Raw genomic sequence first — 17,461 nt, 5'->3', positions numbered from 1 at the left:
ACATGTGAAGTGCAGGAAACGGACAACCCAACATCACAATGTCAAATAGGCCATGGCATTAAGCGCCACGTCCAGTCTTTTCCTAAGTATCTCCAGGGACAGTGACTCTACCACCTCCCTGGGCAGTCTATTCCAAGATCTAATCACCCTTTCCATGAAGAAATTACTCCTAATGTCCAACCTGAACCTCCTGCAGCTTAAGCCTATGCCACTTGTTACCTGGAAGAAGAGGTCAACCCCCACCTGGCTACAGCCCCCTTTCAGGCAGCTGTAGAGACTGATAAAGTCTCCCGAGCCTCCTTTTCTCCAGGCTAAACACCCCCAGCTCCCTCAGCTGCTCCTCACAGGACTTGTGCTCCAGCCCCTTCCCCAGCTCCGGTGCCCTTCTCTGGACACGCTCCAGCCCCTCAATGTCTTTCTGGCAGTGAGGGGCCCAGAACTGAACACAGGATTGGAGGTGTGGCCTCAGCAGTGCCGAGTACAGGGGGACGGTCACTGCCCTGGTCCTGCTGGCCACACCACTGCTGATCCAGGCCAGGATGCCATTGGCCTTCTTGGCCACCTGGGCACAGCTGGATCATGCTCAGCTGCTGTCGACCAGCACCCCCAGGTCCTTCCCAGCCACTCTTCCCCCAGCCTGTGGCGCTGCCTGGGGTTGCTGAGACGCAAGTGCAGAACCCGGGGCTTGGTCTTGCTGAACCTCAAAGCTTGGCTTCCTTGATCTGTGACAAAGCGACACACGTCAATTTCCTCGTCAATTTCCCCCGCAGGCCAGCGCTCCGCGGGCAGCGGGGCAGGGCGGTGCCATGCCGGCGCGGCGGGGGCGGCGCTGGTGCCGGGTGCCCGCCCCGACATGGCCGCCTCCTGCAGGTAACGCGCCCGCCGGGCCGGGGCTGCAGTGCCTGGGCCTCGCCCGGCTCCTGCTCGGGACGGGGAGCCGCGGGGGCGGCGGGAGCGGAGGTGGCCTCTGCCGCCGGCTCCCCTGCCCGCCGTGCCGCCCTGTGCGGGGAGCAGAGCCTGCGGCGGCCTGGCCGCGGCTCCGGCTCTGTCCCTGTCAGGACGAGGTGGTGTAAGGGGGAGAAGGCCAAGTCAGTCCCTACGTCTGCCTCACAGCTTTTACAGCCTCCCCCGTGTTTACTCAGGGCAAAGCGGAACGGACCCTGCCGTAAGGGTGGTGAGGCCCTGGCACAAGTTACACAGGGAGGCTGTGGATGCCGCGATCCTGGCAGCGTTCAAGGCCTTGAGAAACCTGGTCTAGTAGGACGCGCCGCTGCCCATGGCACGGGGTTTGGGAGTGGTTGATCTTTAAGGTCTATTCAAACTCTTAAAATTCTGTGATTCTAAGGCACATTCCTATTATCGTTGCTGTTTGTAGCGACTGCCCAGAGCCCGCGGGTTTGCGGGAGTGTCGGTGGGAGGTTCGGTGCTGGCTGTCCCTGGCAGAGGTGGGACAGGATAGCCGCGGGGACGTGCTGGTGCCTGGATGTGCCGGCGCCTTCGGCCAGTGCTGGAGCTCTTAAATCTCACCTTCGGGCCTCCTGAATGTATTTTTTTTTCACAGATGTCTATGTGTATACAGCGTCCTTATACGTTTGTGGTGGCGTGTCTGCCGCACAAAACCAAGCCAAAACTGAGTAACAAAGAGCCAAACTTATCCCTGATCGTGGCGCTCCCTCTGCCGACAGCCGCCGCTCAGCTCTGCCTGGCCACCAGGTGCTTTCGTTTTCAGAAGCGGCTTTTACGGCAGGTAAGTTTCCTGCATTGCTTTAAAGCTTTACATTAAGCTTTGTAGTAACTTCAGGCCATTTTGTGACCTGCTATAACCTGAACTCGCGTTGCAAGAGGAAGCCGTTTTCAGTGTGTATTTTCAGGAGCTACTTTTTAAAAATACATGTTGTAAAAGTAGGTGGTAACAGTAGTGAATGCAGCAGTGGATTATCCCTTTTTCTTCTGTAGTCGTGTTGGCCTTTCTAAAGGAGGTGTGAGATCCTAGCAAATGAACTTTCCTACTTCTATACAGTTGAGTGTGATTCCTTTATTCAGCAATCAGGGCAGACTGTTGGTTTCTGTGTCTGCCGAATTGAGCCTCCTGCAGTGATGCAACAGACGAGAGAGTTTAGACCCCGTTCAGACAGACACCAAGGGAATATTCTGCTGTCTCAGCTATGCAGGCAGTACTGTTTGAGATGCCTTCAGGAGCTGGAGGCACCAGGGTGGTGCTGGCAAGCATGACACAGCACATCAGGAAGGTCTTCAGCTTCTTGAGCAGCAGGTGAAAGGCTGAGTGTTGTGGGGTAGGTAATCTCTGCCAGTGTTACATGCTCTAAATTTAGACAGCTGAATCACACCTCATCTGTCCCTTGTTCAGTTTAGTTCAGTGGTTATGAAAGGATAGAAAGTAGCCTTTCAGCTTCAGTTTCTGTGCTAGTTTGACGAATATTGTGGCATGCCTTACTTGCTTTTGCCTGGAGAATGTGGGAGTTTGTGAGGACCTGACTAAAGGCCTGACTAAACTCAGAACTGCTTTCCCTGGAGAGCAGATGAAGTCTTCCAGTATGTAGAGGTGTAGATGTTATGGGAGAGGCCTGACCTTTTCAGTTTGAAGTCCTCTGTTCTGCTGGCTGCATGACAGTGGTCTCAGTGGTATGGATGATGTGCATTGCCTCCACGCTTTTCCATCAGAAGCCCACTTTCCCTGTTTCCAAAGTATTAACCTGCGCTATATTTTTGCTTGCTTTCTGTAAACTCATCAAATCAAAGATGCGTCACTTTTCTGTGAAGTAGTTTGGGACGGCCTGACACCCTCCCCAGAGGAGCCTGCACATGTGTAGGCTGTAAAGATGTGGACCTCTGTTCACCTGTGTGTGGCAAATAAAGTTGAGCAGGCCAAGCCTTTTGTACGAAATTGTGTAGATGGTGATGCTTAGGGACATAGAGTTTAGTGGTGGGCTTGGCAGTCCTGGATTAACAGCTAAACTCAATCTTACAGGTCTTTTTTAACCTAAATGATTTTTTGATTCTATGAAATCTTTTAATTGCACAGCTTGGTCACAGTAGGCTTGCTGAAGGAGCCTGCAAATCAGCTGAATCTTGGTAAGAGTAACCTGTTAGATGCACTTAGAAGAATTTACTTGATGAAAACTTTTTGTTCTTCTTCTCATGAGACTTTTATTTTTCCCCTCCCAGGTACCTAGCCTTCTAATTATCTTATGCTTTTGGGTGTTGGTTTTTTGGTTTTGTTTTTGTGTGTGTGTGTCTCTCACTGTGCTTTTTTTGGTTTAATCAAGTTTGAAATTTCTTGTTCATTATTTAACTAATGAAGGTTAAGATTACCATTGCTCTCTGTGTGTAAAACACTGTTGATTAAGTGAAGAATATTTTGAACTATTTTGAGCTATTTTTCTTTAGAAGGAAGCATGTTATTTTCAAAGAATGAGCTGTGGCCTGTTTGCAGGTCTGCCATCAGGAAAGTAAAATGATTATTTAAGAAAGTACGAAGAGATTCAGGAAGGGAAGGGAAAAAATCAGAGTATAAAATAGGCAAAAACATTTTGAGCTTTATGAGCTTAAACTTTATGAGCACCGTCGCTTTGAAGGGAAATGCCAGACAGTTCCTAACAAATCTGTAATAAAAATAATTTTGCAGAGATCAAGATTGATTCTATAACCCATTGATCTTCTCAGCCTCTACCCTTCATTTCTGAAGTCATGTGAAATAATTATTTTAGTAGTCCTCTCCTTTTTCTGAAACTCTGCCCTGTTTCAGTTTTGCTATTTGTGAGATTTTATTCTCATGCATTTTGCCTCCATTGCATGTGAGCATGGCTGTGCTTGAATTCTCTCTAGGAGATCCTGGGAAATGTCAAGAATCTAATGGTGATAGGATGGATTTCAGTGCTGAGTAATTTATTCCGTGTCTTTTGTTTTTTGGGTTTTTTTGGTCAGGCTCGGATATAAATATGACCTTTATGTGGTCAGATATGTGTAAAAACTTACATAATGCCAGGAAGTCAGGGTTCAAACTGTTACAGCCATGCATGTGACACCTCAAACTTGATAGCAGGCATCTGAAACTGTATCAGGAGAGAATTATTGGTGCCTACCATGCCAGTATCTTGCTATGTTTGCTTGAAATTGTTGTTGACAAGTGTTCAATTCATTTAAGACCACTGTAAAATCATGTTTGAGAATGGAAGAGGAATGGTAGGAGGATGAACCAGTAAGTGGAAAGGAAGGGCAAAAGACTGAGTCTTCTTTGGCAGCATTTACTCTGCTCCTTTTTGGAGAATTAGAATCTTTTATTTCCACAGAGCGCTTTTGTCATTCTGATTCTCTTTAAAGATTTTTCTCTTGCAGCGCAGTTAAAAGTTGTGCAGGTTGATGATAGTAATGCTGCAGCAATCACAGGGAATACATACTTACAGCTCCTGTGTAACACTTCAATATTTTATAACAATTTTAGTAGCATATTAGTGCTTGTTTAAAACAAAATTTTTGCTAAGTCATTCAATACAAAGTTGCAATGAATACTAATATGAGGGATTTTTTACCTTTACCATTTTTTGTGGTACGTTGTCATATTATCGTGATTGTGTCTGCAGTTAAGGTATTGGGAAGCAGCTCTGCAGTCATGCAAGCCTGAAGGCATGCAAGTGGATGAGTGACTTCTGGGGCAGTTGACACAGTTAAATAATTACATATGGGGTGATTGACCTACTTTTGTTTCAGTTTTTTCCTTAAAAATAACTGAAACAAAACCATTTTTTGACATGAAGAGAAGATGGAAGGATTGTGTCACGTTGATGATGATAAAATAATGGAATAGGACAGACAACTGCAGTTGGACTGTCCAGCTATACTTTTAGGAGGATTTATAGGAAAGAAGAGAAGATACCTCTAAGATACAGGTAAGGGGTTATGTTGTAGGGAAAGATGAAGTCAAAGTCAAGCTGCATCAGTGTCTGGGAGCTTTGTCATAATCTTACATGAGGTCTGGACTCTTCCCTTGGATTTGAATGAAGTAGAATAAAGAAAGGAAAAGAATGTAAGCTCAGAGAGATGTGGGAAGGTGCTGTATGATCTCAATATAGTGTTAGACCAAAAGCAGCAAAAGATGCAGCAAAACCTGGAGAATGCCAGTGACCCTTAAGTACTCACTGGTTGGTAAATGCTGTGTTGCCATGAAATTCAGTAGTTAATATAGATATATATTTATATGTACACAGGTTTCTGTTCCTTCTCACGACAGGAATGTGATTTGCATTAAGTTTGGCCTTGGGAGATGTGGTGAATGAAGTGTGGAGCATCCGACATCTAAGTATTGGACACATTTTTCTACTCTCAAGAAAGGCAAGTTTGGCCAAATGCCATACTTCGTTGCAATTAGGAAAAAGGAGCCAAACATTTCATCTCCAACTCAAGCATTGGGTGAGGCATGAGAATAACTGAGAAGCTGAGACAATACAAGTCTCATGGCAGTTCCACACATAATTTTTTTCTCATGTTCTGCTCTGGAGAGACAGTAGAGAAAAGGAAATTAGCTGAAACTACTGTGTGAAAACAGGAGGGGCAGACAGGTTAAAACCCACAAATGGATGTAGTAATACTGTGAATGTGAATAAAGGAGTGAAGAGGAAGAGAAAAATGGGAAAATGAAATCAAGCATCATAGCAATCTTTTAAAGCTTTATTTTTGGGAGAGATCCTTTTCAAGCTGCACACTCACTGTGTGTTGTTATTTCTGCTTTCCAGAACACCAGCATGGAAGCTAAAACCACTGAAGATCATTTGAAAGTCCATAAAATGAAGAAGAAGGTACTGAGGAAGCAGGTCAGAGCTCAACATACACTGATGAGACATGAGGGCATAGAGTGTGTCTCCCATGCCACACAGGTGACTGGTAGTTGTGATTTTGATGGTAGTGTTAGAATGCTGCTTATCTGTGTTCTGTTCTCACATGTGTCTTGTGTAAAATGCAGTTCTTCCAAATGCACTTCCCGAGACTGATGGTTTTCTGTGCTTCTTTGATTTCAAAGCAGAACTCTACATCAGCAGTTCAGTGTCTATGGAGAGACTTTGATGGCCTTTGGATAAGGTTTTTTTAACCTGAAACAGTAGTTGCTTGGGTTGAGGAGGAGGAAGCATTGGAAATGCTATTGAAGTAGATAAACTTTTCTTCTCTGTCTCTGTGGTTTCTTTTTTATTTTCTCAAGCTTTTAACTTTTGTACCTTTCTGTCCTCTGTACTTCTCTCTCCAGTGTAATTTGTCTCATCTAAACTCCCTGTTAAAAACATGTCGATATTGGAACTCTTTTCCATTTTGTTTTCTTCCCCTAAATAAATTAGGGCTGTGGTTCTGTGGGAGTTGAACTGGTTGGCTGAATTGCAGCTGTTGAAATGGGGACAGCTTTCTCTCTTTCCTTGCAGAAAAGCGACCTAACAGAAAGCTATTCAGATTTTTGATTTGTAGTGTTCTGCCACAGCAGAGTTATAGCAGATCAGAGAATGACCTCACAGATACTGATGTAGCAAAAAGTGACAGGAATTTGCAGACACAGAAGTCAGAGTTTCTAATTTCTCTCTCTCATTTATGAAGAAATACAAATGGCTTGAAACACTGTAGAGCAGTGTCATTTACTCTATGGTTGTTCATCCCGATCCTGCAAATTCTTCCCATTCAAGTGTAGAAAAATCAGTTAGATCTTTACACATTTTTGTAATCAAATTTAGTTTAATTTTCACTCAGATTTCACATCACATGGACAGATGCTAATGACTCAGCAATCTTGTCTATGTTGTAAACTCTTTAGAACAAAGACTGAGTTTTTCTAGTGTTGCTTGGAAGTGGATCTGTAATTTGGGACTTGTTCCCCTTGAAACTGTTCCAGGTACCAAATTATCCATCTAATCTATCCAAAGAGTAATTCTGGGGTCCAGCAAGGTCCTTATTGGTGACAGAACATTTGAATAAGTGATACATGAAAGAAAATCATAGTGCTAGTGGTAAACTTGTGTCAGGAATACAGAAAATGCTTCCAGGCTTTGTGCAAGAGTCTGATTATCTCCAAATTGCATCATCAGTTGCTGCATGTTCTGCAGCAGTTGTGTAGTGGGGTCTTTGTAGATTAAGTGAAAGGAGTGGTTTGAACCTCTGCATGTCCTTCACACGCAGGCCTCTCCTGCATTAACTGAGGAGATGTTTCTAGTAGAGGTTGCAAGGCTTTCAGCCAGACTGTGTGCTGGGCAAACTCATGGGAATGTAAGTATCTTGTGCAGAATACATAAAAGAGTGCTCATGGGTTTAAATTTTATTTATAGTGCTGTTCTCTTGGTAAAATGTTAGTTTTAAATGAACCAACAATAATTACTAATTCTCTTTTTTTTTTTTTTTTTAAATTCTTTTTCAATTAGAGCCTGGTTATTGCCAATGCTGGTCTTGGTAATGGAATGAGTAGACAGCAATTGCTCAGGATACTAGAAGAATATGGAGCAATGGAAACACTCTTAATGCCACCAAATAAACCATATTCATTTGTGAAATATAGTACAACAGAAGAAGCCAAGAAAGCCTTTAATGCCCTTAATGGAAAGGAAGTAACACTGGAAGACTGTGACCAAAACATTGTTCTATATATTAATTTTGTGGAAAAAGGTACAGTTTTTCTGCTCTCCTATATATCCAGCTTCCTGCACACTGCTCTCCTTTGCTTTTACTTCCTGGGTTGTAAATATAGGTGAAAGCACACTAGTTTTTATAAGTAAACACAGAGAATGAAAGCTAGAATCTGAGATGCAAGACAGAAAATAATCTTTGCTTCTTGTATTTTATTGTAGGATACTCTAATTTCAACTCTATTACTTGGAAGCAAAAGGGAAAAAAAGATTTGAGTAATTTCCTGACCATTCAATACTGCACGTGAAGGTTTTGTGGTTAAAGAACCTGGAGAATCTCCAGACAGTTCATTGGATTTCTTGTGTCACCTTAGTCTTGCAATCTCTAGCTCAGCTTCAAGAAGAAAAATATGCAGAATGGAATTTCTGTCTTTTTTTTCCCCTTATCCCCAAGATTTTTTTTTTTGACTGATTATAAGCTATTTAATACAAGATCTGTTGCTCTTTCTGTGAGCTTTCATAGTGTCTAGCAAAAAGGGTTCCTAGTGTTGGTCTGTACATTCTGCCAGCAAACAGATTTTTTTGACCTCTTAGGATAGCAAACTGAATGTCCCAATGTCAGTGATGTTTCACCTGGGTGTTGTTTTGTACTCCATATTTGTACATATTTGATTACAGAGTACTCTCTGTGGAAGCAATCTGCTGATATGGTAAATCGCTAAAATTCTACAAAATTAAAATGAAATTTGGGTAGAACCTTGAAGTGATTGGGAAATTCTGTTTACCATTATTTTGACAGGAAAAGCACAAGTGGTTTTGTGTTTAAATAGTGTAAAGTGTTGTTCATCTTATGCAGTAAAATTTTTAGAAAGTGCTTGAATGATGCAAAACTTGGGCCTTACCCTGTTTTGGCATGACAAAAAGAGATCACTCATTCTCCAGATAAGACCACAATGAGGGCTTCATGGTATTGTTAAAGATTTCTACAGCTGTAATATATTCTCATACCAAGTAAATATATCCCCATAGGGAACACATGGTTTTATTTTCTCTAAACAGTGACAGAATTCTCTTTTTTTTCATATACCTCAGTTTCCTTGCAAAATGCTGTTCCTACAAGCTTGCCTCCAGGCTTAATGGTAATTGAAAAGATTATTTCTCCAGAGGAAGAAAGGAAGATGTTGGAAAGTATTGACTGGAAAGGAGATGAAGATACTCAAAATGGTGGGCACAACTATAGGAATCCAGATATTCTGTACTTTTATGATGTTTTTTCCTACAGTTTCAGGTTATGGGAAGTCTACATCTTGGTAAATGAATTGTCAGAAATTATCCTGTGTTTGTTCTTAGCGTTTTAGGAATTGGGTCTTATACTGCAGTTGATCAACTCCTTAGGGAAAGTGGTCTGAATTGATATTCTAGAATGGATTTACTTGAATAACATACCTGCATCCAGAGACAATTAAAGTCTTTTTTATGTGTCTTGTGCCAAGCAGAAGACTTTGTAATTTGATGTCCATCTCAAGAGCTGTGTCTTCTTTTAAGTAAAAAGTAACTTAGTGAGGCATACGTTCCGGATGCTGTCGTGCTTTCACTTGAGTTTGTGGAGTTAAATCCTTCAATAAATGAATTCTTGGAAATCGTTTCAGAGTTGCTGTGTAAATTTGTTCTGTGGAGCAATGCAAAAGTTATGTTGACCTTATCTAGTGTGTAACTTGGTGATTGATAAAAGCAAAGGGTCTTGAAGTATCTCTAGGGTATTCATCTGGTGTAAGTTCAGAGATCAGGGCAAGAAAAAGGTGCATTAAGCATGGCTCAAGAAAATGGGTATTCCCTGCTTCTTGCATGTACAAAAACACCATCCCTTTGACTCAAAACAGCAGTGAATGTTATGCTTGATGAAATACAAAAGATAATAAGGCAGAAGTGTGTACCACAAAGAACGAGGGTCACATACACTGTTTTAACTGCTAATTAAAGAATGTTTAGGCTTAACAGGTCAGATGGAATAGGGAAACATAGCAAATTGCTTGCAATGTTTTATGTAGTCTAACTTTAAAATTATGTGTTTTTACAGCCCAGAAGACCTTAAAGCATAGAAGAGTAAAGCATTTTGGATATGAGTTTCGCTATGATAACAATAATGTTGATAAAGACAAACCATTACCTGGAGGTGAGAACTTCCGTATTAAACTGCACTTATTTTGCCCTGATGTTTGAACCATTATGTAAAGCCTTTAGGCTTAGCTGAGTTATGGCTGTGAGATTCTGGTTAAAGGAGAGCCCTTGCTGTATCTTAAGGACACACCAAACAGTGCCTTTGAGTTTTGAGATTCATTCCAAATTATTGTGAGTGCTTTAAGATTGTTGTCCAGTCACTTGGAGCCAGAGGTTGCTGCCCTTTGTTGAGGTCTGGTCAAATAGGGCTTTTGGGATTGTAATTGTCATTCCTTTTTAGCTTTTTGTTCCATCAAACAATTGCGTGTTACAAATTGCATATTAATTTGTTTGGGGGGTGTGACGTATGTTGCTGTGTATATTTATCTCTGCCAGCTTGAAGCTTGTTGGATGCACACTGAAATAAAATTTCCTTTGCTCTGAAAGCAATTTTGTAAAGGTTTCAATAACTCCTATTTGGAGTTGAAAGCTGTGAGTCAGAGCAAAGCCAGTGAGTCATCTTAGAGAGTTAGATTTAAAAATAGTAAAATAGGAGAGTTAAATTCCTGTAAAACTTGAAGGTGTTTAAGGTGATGCATGTGTACTGGGGTGGATGCAGCATGCAACAGAAGGATTCTGGTTATATTAAGATTTTAACTGTGAAGCTATATCATTGTAAGAGGATTGATATGTGAATTGTTTTCTAGTCTCACAGACTATTTTGTGTGAGAGAGAAGCATAAACACTTCTTGAGGGAAAACGAAAATAAAAATCAGTAGATTCATGGATGGGATAGTGGTAACATATTTGTTGGTGTTACCTTCAGCAGAATTTTTCAATCAAGTCCTCAGGTAAAATAGCAAACCAAAGCTTCGGTGGAGGACTATGCCTTCTCCATTCCTGTTTCAAGACCATCTTAACTTCAGCAGATTTTTTTGGTGATATATTATCTAATTCAGTTACAGATTTCCAGAGAATAAATTTTTTGGAGGGCTCTCTGCACGACTGACTCTCTGCATAATAATTTTGCTTCTTAACTGCAACTCTTTTATTGTAATTGGTGGAAACTTTGCCTCTGGTTTGATGTGGTTTTATTTATGTGTAGAGATACTACAGTTTGCATTTGTTAGGGACTAATCTGCTTCTGAATGCAGAGGCCTTGGAGGAGTTGGCATTTCTAATTTTGAGATCTTAAAAATATATTGGACTTGAAGACTAGGCCCCCAGTTCTGATGTGTGTGTTAGCAGCAGATGCAGAGTAATCATTATTAAAGATGGACTTGCATGTATATGAAGCTATTTCTATGTATTTTTCCAGTTATATTTATTGTAAAAAGATGTCCTGTCTTGTTTACAGTTCTGTTTCTGTAACTAGGTCTTCCTGAAACTTGCAACCCATTCTTGGAGAAGTGCTTAAAGCAGGGATATATCAAACATAAGCCTGATCAGCTGACTGTAAATCAGTATGAACCTGGACAAGGTAAGTTTATTTGTCCCTCAAAAATTGTGAGCTCTTTATCTTACATTGTGGTTTAACCCTGGTAGGTAGCTAACCACCATGCAGCTGCTTGCTCACTCCCCTCACTGAAGTAGAGGAGAGAATTGGAAGACAAAAGTGAGGATTGAGATAATGGGTTGAGATCAAGACAGTTTAGTAAGTTAAAAAAAAAGAAAATAAAACAAAGGAAAACAAGTGATGCAAAAAATACTCCTTGGCTACTGGCCAATCAGTGCTCAGCCAGTCCCTGAGTAATGACATCCCTGGTAAACTTCACCCTTAGTGTTATTACTGATCACAGTGTCATATGATCATATGGAATGTTCCTTTGGTCAGTTGGGGTCAGTTGTCCCAGCTGTTTCCCCTCCCAGCTTCTTCTGTACCCCCAGCTGACTTGCTGGGAGGGAAGCATGAGAACCATAGAAGACCTTGATACTGTGTAAGCACTGCTCAGAAAGAGGTAAAACATCCAATGGGTATTATGTACACTGTTTTCATCACAAATCCAAAGCATAGCACCATACAGGTAACTGTGGAGCAAATGAGCTACATTCCAGCCAAACCAGTACAGCTTCCCTAAAAAGCAGAAGAGTGTAGCATCTAACTGTGACATGGTGTAGGGACAGGATTTAAGCACTTGCTTAGGGTATTTTCTCTCTAACCAGAGATGCTTTGAATCAAAACTAAAGTCTTAATACTGGTTTCCGCACATGGGAACTTAGTTCAGAAGTGCAGTCTTTGATACTACTGTTACGGAAGATGATGGTGTTTGAGTCCAAGGCCATAGTTTAAAAACTAACTAAAAACATAGTTTAAAAACTAACTAAAGAGATATAGGAATAGGTAGTCATATTTGTTTTTTTTATTTAAGTGCATTTTTTTACGCCAAACTTGTATTGCGTCCTGTAATGTGCATATAGTCTCCATGAAATGGCTCTTGCTGTTAGCGCATATGATATAATGTTAGTGTATGTGATATATGGAGTCTTAAGTATGATGCAAGCAGTGTTCCCTTATCTTAGTAATAAGGAATTACTGTATTTTTAAAATTTTTCCCAAACTGGAGGCTTCTGAAGAAAAATAAACTTCTAATCACACTTCTAGGGAATAAATCACATGCTGTACTTTTTGCTAAGCTTAGTCATCAAGGTTAAGTATCTGGCTTGCTTTCCAGAGTGAGTATCTCATTTGTCCTTAGGAAGAAAGAACATTGGCTTTACTCTCAGAATTAATGTCTCACATCTATTACAATGTCTACTGAACAAGGGTCTAAAAAGCTGATCCTATTTGTGTGTGTATCTGACAATACACAATTAAATTGATGCAGCTGTGTACTTCTGGCTGGGATATCTGAGGAGATTAGTTAGAATTGTAGATTTCTATCAAGAATGGAAGCAAGTTTTCTTGAAAAATCAAACAAACAAAAACCCAAGCCCAAAGCAAAATACCCCTTCTTAAGTGCAAATCATTAGGATATGAATGAGTACAGAAGTGCAGTCAGATTAATACTGTCTGCATCTTTGTTCTGAGCCATGTTTTCACTGGAAATTATACCTGAAACTTTAGTGAGTTATGGCTATGAGTGTCTAAGCTGGAAGGGCCACATATAAGATACTTTAAATGAGGTGGGTAGATCAGTGTGGCCTCGGTTGAATTATCAGTGATAGTGTAGAGAGCTGTCAATGTTCCCCTGCTGCACAGTGAATTGCACAGACTTCAGTGTGCCTCTTAAGGCAGAACCTCAGTGCTTTGTACTGAGGCAAAGTTATGAGCTGTAACAAACAGGTATCTTATCTGTCCTTGGTTTTCAAGTCTCACTGATTTTCTGTCAGATTAAATGTTGGTCCCATAAAACACTTGTATTGTTTTCACTGAAACTAATGGAATTCAGAATATTTACATCTGGATGTAAAATCTGCCAGGTAGAAAGGGTACTTTATAGAGCTGACTGACACTGTTAAAAAAAATTGTTTTTAACTCAGGAATTCTCTACAGAGTCCCAAATGAACTTGGGTAGAATTTTTAATAAACAAATAAAACTGTTTCAGTTTGGATGGTTGAGGAGTTACTCTGTCTGCCTAGGCCTGCAGTGGATCAGAGGACAGTGTAGTTGCAGTTCCCCCAAGCTGCCTGCTGTTCTCCCTTGCTCCACTGCTGACTGCCATTCCCCACCATGTGGTGAGATCTTGCTGTGGCATGCACACTGCTGTTTTAGCACTTGGTGTTAAAATGTGTGACACAAGCTGCGGGGATTGGCAGTTTCTTTCTGATTAGCAGATATGAAAGAAAAATCTAAAAGGCAAAACTAAAAATGACTGTCCTTTTGGCAATTCTCAGTTATGTGTGTGTACTCAAACACGCACCGACAGATGTATTACCCAGGGCTTAGCCTAGCAATGATGTGTGTTTGCCTAGGAAGTGCAAAACAGAGGCAGGACTTGATCCTAACAGTGCCTGCCCCTGAGATACTAGGTCCTAATGCTGAAGCTGAATCCCTTAATGCAGTCATTTGCTTAGGAAATAAAGGGATTTGAGATTACTCCTCTGTGAAGAGAGTTAGGAAGAAGTACATGATTGTGGATGAACTAAAGCCCAAAATCGTTATATGTGCCATAACTGTTAGTGCTGAGGGCTGACCTGCCTACAAGGAAAGTGAAGTGATTTAGCTGCTCTCTGCAGCAGGGAGAGCGTTTGGAGTCATCCAGGAGTGAGGGAAGCCTTGGACTAACCTGGACTATCTTGTAGGTATTTTTACTGATTATATAAGACACCTAAGTTAATTGTGTACATCTAACCTGGATGTGTAAATAAGACAATTGCCCTGAATTCTTATGGAAGGCAATTCCCTTGTTTATGATAAGGTTGGTTTGTTCAACCATACATCCCAGTTTTCCATATGGACATCCATAAAAATAGGGCTTGCTAATGGAGATAGCACTCTATTACTATTGTTGTTATTATTATTATTATATTGACTTTTTTGTTGTTTGTATTTTTTTAAAACAGGAATTCCTCCCCATACTGATACACATTCTGCTTTTGAGGATGAAATAATGTCTCTCAGTTTGGGAGCTGAGGTACGCTTAACATTTGCATGTGGTCTTATGCTTTACTGAGAAGTTCCATTTTTATACTGTTAATTTGTTAATTTGATTTTCCATGGTGTCTGTCCACATTCATCCAAACTTAATATTAAATGTGAAAGGTAATGTGATATGCTAATCAAGTAACTTCAATACAATATTGTCACTGGAAGATTTGCCAGTGATAGCAATGATTCTTAAATCTTGGCATCCAGTTTTCCATTGACCTTCCTTCATCTTTATTTCATGCTTTAATTTTACATCTTCTGCCTCAGTCCTGCAGCCCTGGGCTTTCTTATCCTTTCCATTTCAATGAAAAGGCTGACTCTGGCATGGATGCTGTGTTACTTCTTTGATGTAACACCATAAGTAGTGCATTTCTAGGTTATTGTATTACAGCATACCTGTGTGATGGTCTCAGAGATAGCCAAAACCAGTGATTTTAATCACGTGAAAAATACAAACCTTTTTGGGAAGTGGACTGCCTGGAGCGTTTTGAAGCTGTAAAAGGTTGGAATGTGTACATTTCAACCAGGGAGACAGCTAGACTTGGGCCATTTCTAGATATTTCAGGCATAGGCATTGGATTACAGCCTGTTGGGTATCTCACAAATTTTAGTGCCTTTTCCTAATGGGCCATAAATAAACTTTTCAGGTGCAGGCAGTCAAAGCACAGATGCAGTAAAACAAGCCAGTAGCCCATGACATGCTGCATTGTTTAGGGCTTTTCTTTCTAGTACTTCTACAATTTTTTATGATTTCTTTGTAGTTTTGTCCACTTAGCTCTTCATCTGATTTTAAAATGAAAATGTCAGTTGCAGTAATACGTGAGTTAGCTATTTTAGGAGTGAAGCCCCCTTCTCTATTCCCATTAAATCTTGCCACGGGCAAAATTTACACACTCTCTTAATAAATAATTGGACTTACACATACAGCATCAACCTTTGGTGTCTTTCTCTTCTTCTCTTCATTTTTCTCTCTGTAGGATGACTTGTTTTCCTACCTGAATACATTAGGCTGCAAGGTGGTAGAAAACATGCATAAAGCCATATGTCTTGTCCTTTTTTGTTCTCCTCAACAGTAAATGCACACATTTAAATAAAAAGTGCCATAAAGAAATAACCTTGCAACCCAGCTGATTCTGTATTCTATTTTGGAAATTGGCAAACCAGACACTTCAGAGGAAAAGAAGGAAGCAGAATGCCTCACTATGCTGAGGAATGGAAAGAGCATTTCTTTCAATTGCTTATATGCTTGTCCCTTCAGGATCTGAATTAGGCAGATTGTGATACTTAATAACTAAAACAAATGCATTGGCTTATGAAAAAGAATACTGGCAGAACAGAGGACTAAACACAAACACGCTCCTAGCGTGGTGACTTAGTTATCACCACAGATTCTCAAACTCCTTATGTCATGTTCACAGGCCCACAGAACTGTTTAAGTTGGAGAGGATCTCTTAAGGTCATGTAGCCCAAGCTCCTGCTTAAGCAGGGTCAGCAAAAGTAGGTTGTCTAAGACTGTTTCCAGTTTTGTTTTGAATATTTCTGCAGATGGAAACTCCAGAACCTCTGTAGGCAACCTGTTGCAGTATTTGACCTGTGTCATAGTAAAAATCCAAACTGTTTCTTTGTGTTTTGATGGAATGGCATGGGGTTTAAATTGTGCCAATTGTTTCTTGTCCTGTTGATGGACACTGTTAGGAAGAATCTGGCTCCCTCTTCTTCATTCCTTCCCATCAGTTATTGATACACTTTAATAAGAGCCATCTTACCTGACCCTGAGCCATCCCTTCTCCAGGCTGATCAGTCCCAACTCTCTCAGCATCCCCTTATGTAAAGATACTCCTTTATAATCTTCCTGGCCCTGTCCTGGACTTGCTCCAGTAAGTCCATGGCATTTTTGTAGTTGGAAGCCCAGTCCAGTCCCAGTACTGGACAGAGTACAAGAGATATGTCCTCACCAGGGCTGATTAGTGAGGAAGAATCACCTCCCTTTAACAGCTGACAGTGCTCTTGCTAATGTAACCCAGGACACTGTTGGCTTTTTTTTCTGCAAGAGTACATTGGTGGCTCATGTTCAACTTCTTGTCATCAGGACCTCAAGGTCATTTTTGGCAAAGCTGCCTCCTAGCTCATCAGCTGCCAGTGTGTAGAGATACATGGGATTGTTCCTGACCGGGTGCAGGACTTTGCACTTCTGTTTGTAGAACTTAATGGGGTTCCTGTTGGCAGCAGTTGTCCAGCCTGTCCAGATCCTTCTAAATGGCGGCACAACCATCTGGTATCAGCCACTCCTCCTAGTTTTATTTCACCTGAAAATGTGCTGAATGTGTGCTTTGCCTCATCATGCAGGTCATTAATGAAGTTGTTAAACAGTGCTAGCCCTGGCGTCAATCCCAAGGGCAGCCCACTAGTGACAATTCTCCAACTGCGCTTTGTGCCACTGTCATCTTCAGTGGTACTTTGCAACCTAACTCACATTACTGAGGATCAGTCTTTTCCTCAGTGGGGAATGAGTTTATCCAGTAAGAAAGCACTCTCTACTATTTTGTTAGAGGAATCACTGTAAGTTTAATTTGTTTCTGCAAACCTGATTTGTATTGAAAAATGAATAGTTATTGGCATGTATGCTCATTTTAAATATAAACAAATAATCTTGAGAACAAAATAAAGGCATGATTCTTCACAACACTGCACTTGTCTTGCATCAGAAAATTGACAGCAATCCAAGTTCTTGTGTGAAATGAGGTGGAAATGTAGGTGTGAGATCCTCTTTCTGTCACATGAAACAGCTTTATCAAGAGGCACAGAGTGGCCAAGTAGTTGCCCTGGTTGGTGCAATCCATTGTGTTTTGAGGATTTTACAAGACAGATTAAACTTGTTTTGGAGGAGAATAAATCTCATTATTGCTTTCCACTTCTGCCTAGCTTATAAAAACTATTGAATAGTGTGAGAGCAAAGCAGTGAGAGGTGATTTGTCTTGTCTCATAATACTTCAGGAAAAGTGAGGGTCTCAGGCTAATCATTCCCGTTTGTAACCCATTTCTTTGGCATCTCCTGGGAAACTGCAGAATAAAATGAGACTTCTAGAATGTCCTGTGGGCTTGTAA

The 17,461-nt window shown here is 41.0% G+C and overlaps 1 protein-coding gene across 4 annotated transcripts in view; it reads left to right on the top strand.

Moving 5' to 3' along the window:
• Positions 1–833: 833 nt before the first annotated feature.
• ALKBH8 (alkB homolog 8, tRNA methyltransferase) overlaps positions 834–17,461 on the top strand; it is a 44,769-nt gene continuing 28,141 nt past the window's right edge. Inside the window, exons 1-8 of one of the 4 annotated variants that reach the window (XM_048294833.1) lie at positions 834–870; positions 1,562–1,747; positions 5,751–5,891; positions 7,410–7,650; positions 8,703–8,834; positions 9,688–9,783; positions 11,143–11,247; positions 14,272–14,342. In XM_048294833.1, coding sequence (XP_048150790.1) covers positions 1,562–1,747; positions 5,751–5,891; positions 7,410–7,650; positions 8,703–8,834; positions 9,688–9,783; positions 11,143–11,247; positions 14,272–14,342 — 972 coding nt within the window. In that variant the 5' untranslated portion in view covers positions 834–870. Of the gene's footprint in view, positions 871–1,152; positions 1,175–1,561; positions 1,748–5,225; positions 5,350–5,750; positions 5,892–7,409; positions 7,651–8,702; positions 8,835–9,687; positions 9,784–11,142; positions 11,248–14,271; positions 14,343–17,461 lie in introns of those variants that run through there. The other 3 variants (XM_048294834.1, XM_048294835.1, XM_048294836.1) reach the window with 3 other exon arrangements.

Source organism: Corvus hawaiiensis, chromosome 2, assembly GCF_020740725.1.
Source record: "Corvus hawaiiensis isolate bCorHaw1 chromosome 2, bCorHaw1.pri.cur, whole genome shotgun sequence".
NCBI lineage: Eukaryota > Metazoa > Chordata > Aves > Passeriformes > Corvidae > Corvus > Corvus hawaiiensis.
The sequence above is the reverse complement of the archived record's forward strand: the minus strand, read 5'-3'. Positions and strand labels throughout refer to the sequence as shown.